This window comes from Silene latifolia, chromosome Y (assembly GCF_048544455.1).
Source record: "Silene latifolia isolate original U9 population chromosome Y, ASM4854445v1, whole genome shotgun sequence".
Classification (NCBI taxonomy): domain Eukaryota; kingdom Viridiplantae; phylum Streptophyta; class Magnoliopsida; order Caryophyllales; family Caryophyllaceae; genus Silene; species Silene latifolia.
Window position 1 is genome coordinate 413196993 of NC_133538.1, and position 8914 is coordinate 413205906.

General features: G+C 37.9%; 1 protein-coding gene across 1 annotated transcript; it reads right to left on the reverse strand.

Annotated features, from left to right (window-relative positions):
• Positions 1–2741: 2741 nt before the first annotated feature.
• LOC141632358 (uncharacterized) lies at positions 2742–4132 on the reverse strand. Its single transcript, XM_074444910.1, has 2 exons — positions 3061–4132; positions 2742–3016 (listed from the first exon to the last, which is right to left on the reverse strand). Exons 1-2 carry the CDS (start codon positions 4130–4132, stop codon positions 2742–2744), a joined length of 1347 nt encoding a protein of 448 aa, XP_074301011.1.
• Between the last annotated feature and the right edge of the window lie 4782 nt (positions 4133–8914).

Sequence of the window (8914 nt, forward strand, 5' to 3'; positions counted from 1 at the left end):
GATTAAGTGTTGTTTTCTTTTAAATTTTTGGTTGTACTATTTCAAGGAGTACAGTTTTTGCTCCTAAAACAATTTCCTTTTTAATCCATTACAATTTGCGATATTTATTTCTTTGTTAGGATTTTTGAGAACCCTTTAAGTTGGAAATTAATCCCCAGCACTCTGAAAGGAAAAAGGACTACCAAAATATTCCTCCTGCAGGACGTACATGGTGCTAGTGGTTGGACAGGGATCCGAGCATCCCGTAAGGACAAAAGACCCCATGACCACCAAAGTCACCCCAACAGAACAGTGAGCCGGCCAACATACAATGCATGCATGACAAACAAGCGCAGTATGCATAGTAAGTACATAACAAAGAAAAAACATAAACATTACTGGCCCCCAGAAGGGAGCAAGAGCAAAATTCAAACGATTATTCAAACAAAGAAAAACAAAGCCAAACGTAAATTAAAATTAACTAGAGGGCATTCCCTCATCTAATCAGCCTGATCTGGAACAGGCACCTCATCAGGAACGGGAGCAGCAACTGAGTCAGGAACATCTTCCTCCACCTGCACTACTTCTTCAGTAAGAACACCTGCCTCCTAGCAAGAGCCGCTTCCTCATCCGCCATCAGGTCATTAATAATGCTGAAGTCAGGCTGAACGGGGAAGGTCTCACTAAACTGCCTCTCCTCCTCTGCCAGATTCCAAGTGGTGTGCGTACCAGCTTGGAACTCCCGCGTACGCTTAATCTTGGACTCCCAGGCGGCATATAGCAGGGCGTCCAGAAGCAGTTTCTTCAGAGTCTGCACCTGATCCTCAGCAGCAGCAAGGTTATCAGCTAAGGAGGAGTTGGAACTCTGTTCCTTCACCAGCTGATCTTGAGTTTATGCCAGCTGTGAATGGGCAGTGCTCTTCTCCTCAGTAGCAATAGAGAGCTTAGCCTCCAAATCAGCAACCCGTTGGTTGAGGTTGTTCACCTCGCCCATCAGACGAGGAACCTCCTTGCGGATAAACAGGTTTAGCTGAAGACTCTACAGAAGAGAAACGAACAACTGTGAGCAATCTCCTCAGCAAGAACATAAGACATAAATAGAGATGATTGTACTTATAGCAAAGGCGGTCTCAAGTAAGATATCCAGCATCTTAGGCATTGGTTTGGTGCTTAGCTTCTGGGCAGTAGCCGAAAAAAGGAACTGTTCCAGCTCAGGCCAAAGGAGAATGCCAGCCTCACCACCATATCCACGAGGGAAACGGAGGAAAGTCGTAGAGTTGGGTAGAGGCGCCCTGGGATGTACCGATTGTTGGAGCTTGTGTCCTCCACAAATTAGTGTGATAACATTTGTAAATCTCTTACAGGTTCACAAGGTTATACTTCGTATTTTAATCAGATAATTAACGATTACCTAATAACGGTTGGCTTGCTAGAAAGTTTGACGTTATTATCATACAGATGGCGGTGATCAACTGGTCCCTAAAGGTCACACCTATAGGATGTGTTTGAGAGATGTGGTTATAGAAATATAATCACATTGATGCCTTATATGACTAAACAGTTAATCAATGTGTTGATGAGATAATTATTTAATGAAGATTAAATAATATTAGTTGAGACAATTAATCACAATTCGTAAATTGAATATAATAAGTTATATTTAATTAAATGTATGTAATGTTAGCTTGGACGAATTAATATGTTAATTCGTAATTAAATGTAATCGGTTATATTTAATATCAACACGTAATAGTGAGGGTACTCAAACCAAGAGGTTATGGGTTCGATCCTCACTAGATGACAATTTTTATATAACACATTTTATACATTTTTAGAATAACCGAAAATAAGGAAATTATACTCTCTTATTTTCGGATATGGGCCGGAAATTAAAAAAAGAAAAATCTACCCTAATTGCTCAACCTACACGGTTTATAGGTAGATTAGAAGTAGCTTTTTCTAACCTAATTTTTCCATCTCATTCTTGCCTCCATCTCATCAGAAGAAAAACACAAAAACCTAAAAATTAATTAGTTAATTTTTGGATCGATTCTAGCATAATCAAAGGGCATTTCTCATATCGTCTTGGGGGCAACTGATAGGCGAATATCAACTTTGATATTATTCTTAGGCCGTTTTTGCTAGGACCGAAGTTTATTTCTTAATCCTTTACAATTTTGTTTATGCAATTTATTTTATGACTAGTTTCATCATGTTATAATTCGTTATAGTCCTAAAATTTAAAGGGATGCATACAGATAAATCCCACAAGGCCACAAGTGATATCAGAGCCTAGGCCACGAATTTTAATTTTGATGATTTTCATAAAATTGTTTGTAAACAACATAAGGGTTTCGAAAAAAAAATTAGGGTTTCAGTATAAAAAAAAAAAATTTGCCGATTTGTTTTTTTTATGCCGAGTTTATGCCTTTGTTGTTGATGATTATTTCTATTTCGATTTTTCATATTGTTGTTTAATCAGTTAACATAAACATATGATAAATTGGTAGTTTTTGATTTAATGAAGATTAAGTTAAAATTCAAATGGAATCGTCATGTTGATGATATAAAAATTGTTTTTGCTATATAGTTTTTGGCATATAAGATTAATCATGTTTTATTAATTCATATGTTAATCATGTTCTAATAGCAACTATAAACGATTTTCTTTTTTTTTTTTTGGTGTAATGTGAGTATATTATATATCAAAAACTAAGAAAATAGTTACAAGAGGGGCAGGGATCGAATCCCATTACAAGCACTCAATTCACTCCCATAATTTGCAGCCAACCACAGCCTGGTTGATCAGCAACATTTCCACACTTCACTTTAACTCTTCTCTTGACATCTTCCTCTATTCGTGCTGCCACAAACTCAGGCCTCATCAAAACATCATTAACTCTAGCATTATTCCTTTGGTACCAAATAGAATATGTAACTGCATTGAACATGGCTACCCTTACCTTCCATTGAATACTATCTTTCTGAGTTGCAATCAGATCAGTCACTGTAGGGAAGCCACCACCATACCACTTTGCTAAGCAAGATTGAACTTTGACAGCATACACACAGGAAGTAAACATATGCTCCACTTTGTTTGATCAGAATCGACAGAAAGAGCACGATCATCAGGACAGCATCCAAATCTCACTAGTTTACTCTTCACATTCATACCCTCTTGCATTCTAAGCCATGTGGTCATAGAATGCTTAGGAATGTTCCAGTTACTCCATACAATTGCAGGCCAGTCAAGATGAATATGATCAGGGGAGAGCCAATCATATCCACTCCTGATAGAATACCCTTTAGGACTCACAATCCAGCTGCCATTAGCATAACCAGTCTTTAGCTTGTCTTTTATTTTGCAAATATTCTTCCACACCCAGGTAGCATCAGTTGGAGGAGTATAGCAATGCCAGTCATGATCCTTGATATATACATCACTAACCCATTTGATCCAAAGCCTATCTGCTTTACAATAAATCCAATCAACCAGTTTGCCTACATTGGCTATATTCCAGGTATCGGCTCGTCTAATCCCCAATCCACCTTCCTTCTTAGGCAATGTAACCTTATCCCAGGCTACCATTGGAACTCTATGGTACTCAGAGGAGCCATCCCATAAGTAATTCCTACAGATTGCCATGATGTTGTTTATGATACTCTTGGGAATTATGAACATTTGAGCCCAATAATTCTGAAGGGTATTCAGCACTGCATTGATAAGAGTCACCCTGCCAGCATAGGATAGCTTTTTAGCTCTCAATCCCCTTATCCTAGCTACCATTTTTTCAGTAAGAGCACTGCATTCAGATTTTGTAAGTCTTCCTGCCTTAATAGGCACTCCCAAATATCTGAATGGCATTGTGCCTTCCTTGAAACCAGTCACCATTTTTATCCCTTCCTTAATATCTTCAGCAACTCCACTAAAGAATATTTCAGACTTAGCATTATTCATTGCTAGTCCTGAAGCCTTAGAGAATGAAGAGAAAGCCCTCATAAGCAACCAGATAGACTGAGGTTTTCCTTTACAAAAAAGCAATAAATCATCTGCAAACATGAGGTGTGTAAGCTTTAAATTTTTGCATAAAGGGTGATACTGAAATGGCCATCTATCAGTGGCAAATTTAATCAGCCTGGACAAGTACTCCATACAGATAGTGAATAGAAGTGGTGATATTGGATCCCCCTGTCTCAATCCCCTTTGTCCCTCCCATTCAGGGATAGGGTAAAAGTGGTAGATCTTACACATTGCATCACCAGCTGAATAAAATGAGTAGGAAAATTAAGCCCATGAAGCATTTGTTCTACAAAATCCCACTCAATTGTGTCATAAGCTTTCTGCAAGTCTATCTTGAACAAGCATCTTGGAGTCACTGCTTTCCTTGCATACAGGTGGACAATATCTTGGCATATGAGCACATTCTCAATGATAGACCTGCCTTTAATAAAAGCTCCTTGGTTCTCATGAATGATATCAGGAAGAACCAGGGCTAGTCTGTTGCACAACAGCTTGGAAATCACCTTATAAACCATATTACAGCATGCTATAGGTCTAAAATGGCTCACAGTAGTTGGTCTATCACACTTAGGAATGAGGGTAATATTAGTAGCATTAATCTGATTAAGCATACTTCCAGAGGTGAAGAACTCCATGATGGCACTAAAAATATCATCCCCAACAATCTCCCAAGAATCTCTGAAGAAGCCACTAGTATACCCATCAGGCCCTGGAGCTTTATCTATAGGGATAGCAAACACCACCCCTTTAATTTCTTCTTTAGTAACAGGAGCTAATAAAGAAGCTATGTGATTCTCAGTGCAAAAAGGACCTGTCTGCAGGACCACACTTCTCACTTGTTCGGTCCCTTCGGCTACCCAGCAGACCTCCGATAGAAATTCGGAAAGCTCTTTGAATGCTTGATCAGTCGACAGAGATTACCCCTCTAGTCCTCAATTTGAACAATTTTATTTCTCGGGCATCGTGACTTAATGGCGAGTGAAAGTAAGGCGTGTTCTTTGTCACCTTCACTGATCCACTGAGTCTTTGCTTTCTGCTGCAGAAAACTATCCCTTGCTTTAGACCAATACTTCACTTCTTCCAGAGCCTGCAGTTCAACAGCTATTAGGTCAGTTCTATCATAATCTTCCTCAATTTGTAATTGGATTTTCTCCAGGTTGATAATAGCTTGGTTTGCTCGAGTTCAACATCGAAAAACAAATTGCATTCGGTTTCCTAAGTTCTCCCTTAAGAGCTTTCAATTTCTTCACCACCCCAAACATTTTAGAACCTACAATTTGCTGACTCCAAGTGTGCTGAACAATCTCATGAAATTCAGGTGCACTACCCACATATTAAAATACTTGAAGCTGGCATTTCTTCTACCATCCAGTTTAATATTCCTGACAATACATGGGGTATGATCCATAAGTCCCTCAGGGTGGAAATGAGCATTCATATCAGGAAACTCATCTAACCAATCATGATTAATCAGGAATCTATCAAGCCTGCTATAAACGATTTTCTTCATCGAATTTATGTTTTAGGGCATTTTTGCCGCAAAAGAGACATAAAAGAGGCATTAGGGTTCTTGTTTTAATTTGAGCCGTAAATTTTTTTTTCTGTTACTGTTCACAGTGAGCAGAAAATAAAAAAAAAAAATTGTTTTGTTTCGGTTTTTACAGAAAAATCGTGAAGAAGAAAAAAAAAAACGGGTTGTTTTTGTTTCCTTTCAGTTTTACCGAGAAAAAAAAAAATCTGTTTTTTTTGTTGTTTTTGCCGAGACAATTAAAAAAAAGGGGGTTTTAATTTTTGTTTTGTTTTGGCAAATTAATTATTGTGAAGCGGTTCATAATTAATAGATACCTAATTATTTTAAAGCAGTTTAAAATATTGATGAATTAAATTCATATTACAAGTTTAATATGAATTAAGATTAAAATTAATGTGATTAATTGAGGAATTATCACTTAATTTGTTAATTTAAATAGGTGGTTTGGATAAATTAATCAACATAATTAAGGAATTGTGTCATGTATGTTTAATTTATTTTAGTTGACGCATTTTATTTTTGTTGAATGAATCGTTGAATGAATTTATTTACGTTTTTTTTTTTTTTGCAATCGGTTGTAATTTGTAATACTTAGTGTGGCTTTAGTCAAATTATGTTTTCGTAATGAAGGAAACATAATTTTATGTAATTATGAGATCTCGAATCTCCTTTATTTTTCCTTTAGTTTTGGGTTTTGAAATTAGAATGTAATAAATAGGTTTATTATGTAAATTTATTTATTGTAATTTTTGAAGAAGACTAAAGATGGAGATTGGAGCTCACTCCCGCTACATTGATCAAGATGGAACATCGAGACAAGCTTCTCGGGTCAAAGGATGGATTCCAAACTTGTATTTAATGTTCATTTTGATAGGATAGGCCACACTAGGACTTTATTATTGCTTTTACGTTTTTCATTCTTATTGCTTTTCATTCACATGATAGTTTATGCATCATATTCCGCCTAAAACCAAACCACCTACTACTAAAATGCATGAAAATTGACTCATATAGATTGTATGTTAGTTTTCATGGACATACAGATGTCACATATTTTTAAGCCATCACCTTAGTTTATTCATTCTCGCATGCTAGATATTAGTTCACTTAAAATGAATTAAAATAAAGTTGATGGGATCTTCCTCTAAAACGGAAATTGAGATTAGTCTTTATAAGGGCAAACAACTATGAATCCCTTCTTCGTCGGTAGGCATAATATGACCCCTTCTACGTTGGGTAAGTAGTTGTGTTGACTTAGTTTACCTCAACATCATAGTCCGAAGAGTTTCTCGTGATTATGATGGACTAAAGATAGAATTTACAGAAATTTATCGACCAAGAATTCTAACGGTAGAATTAGCTAAAAGGTTAGCTTATCAATTTAAAGATAATTGAGTCTTGGGATCATTTATATAATTCTTGAGGAAGGTCAATTGTATAAATGTTTTGAGTCTTCGCGTTATGACACTAGTTCATTAGACTTAAATTAAAATCGATGCACATGCTTATTATTTATTCTTCTTTTCGCAGTGTAGAACACGTTTATTTTACTGTTACAACAAAAATGTCTGTAAATAACGCAATCCAAATGCCTAGTGCCACACTTGGACGCGAGTCCTGGCTGAAAATATTCATGGACCAAATGAATCAGTTCACACGTCTGAAAAACGACGGGTCCAACTTTGCGGACTGGGAGGCAGCACTACGGAATGCTGCCATTGCTGATGGTAAGCTCAGGTACTTAACTGAGCCAATACCGGTCAACCCAGGCCCCAATGCAAAAGTCAACGAGTCACTCGCTTATAGTGACTTCGTTATGGAAGCGGGTGCGATAAAGAACGTACTCATATTTGCAATGGAAACCAATTTGCAGAGACGCTTCATTGCCCAAGGTGCGAACAATATTTTCACCACGCTCACTAACGAGTTCTCAAAAGCACCGAGAATCGTTACATATGAGCATACCTGTCGCTTCTTTGATGCGAAACTCCAGAAGGGCCAACCGGTTAGCCCACACATTCTTCACATGATTGAGAATGTCGAGAAGCTGGAGGCACTTGTTTGCAAAATCAGTGAGAGCATTGTCATTGACCGAATGCTTCATTCTCTTCATGATGGTTTTGCCCTTTTCAGGGCGAACTACTACATGAATGACTTGAAAAAAAGTCCTCATGAGCTACACTCCCTTCTCGTACAGACCGAGAAGGATATGAAATTGAGTGGGAGCATGAAGCAGGATGTTCTCACGATTTCCAACAAGGGTAAAGGTAAGGGCAAGGCTCATAGCGACCTAGCTGTAGGTAAGCCAAAGTTTAAAAAGCCAGGAAACGGTAAGAGTAGGCCCGGTGAGACTAGTGGCTCACAGGGCAAGTCAAAGAGCAAGGGCGGTGACATTGAGTGCTACCATTGTCACAAGACTGGACATTGGAGGAGGAACTGTCTCGTCTACCGTGAGGACATCAAAGCAGGCCGCGTCGTTCCTGGTGGTATGTCATCTTATATTCATATGATTGAGATTAACCATGCAAGTTTCGGAACTTGGGTACTTGATACTGGTTGTGGTTCTCATTTGTGTAATCATTTGCAGGGCCTAAAGAACATCATACCTCTCGAAAAAGGTGATGTGGACCTGCGAGTCGGGAATGGAGCACGAGTTGCTGCTGTCTCGAAGGGAACATATGTAATCCAACTCCCTAGTGGTTTTGAGTTATTTTTAAATAACTGTTACTATGTACCCAGTTTGTCTAAGAACATTATTTCTGTTTCCGTACTTGCTAAAGACGGTTTTGCATTTTCAATAAAGGATAATAGCTGTATTCTCTCTTTCAATGAAATGATTTATGGCAAAGCAGTTTCCATGAATGGAATTTACATCTTAGATCAAACCACGGAAGTATTACACGTGAATAATAAGAAATTAAAGGTTGGTGACAAAGATAAAACCTATCTATGGCATTGTCGAATGGGACACATAAATGAGAAACGCGTAAAGAAACTCGTCGATAATGGGACTATTCCCACATTCGAATTTTCTACATATGGCACGTGTGAATCATGTCTCATTGGCAAAATGACTCGAATTTCCTTCAAAGGTGTTGGAATGCGCGCTACTGACCTATTAGGACTCATACATACTGATGTTTGTGGACCTATGTCAATTACCGCTAGAGATGGCTATAAATATTTTATCACTTTCACGGACGATTTGAGTAGATACGGATATGTCTACTTAATGAAGCATAAAAGTGAATCCTTTGAGAAATTCAAGGAATACCGGAACAGGGTTGAAAACCAACTGGGTAGAATGGTTAAAGCACTCCGTTCAGATCGGGGTGGCGAATATCTTTCAAATGAGTTTGATCAACACCTTAAAAACTGTGAAA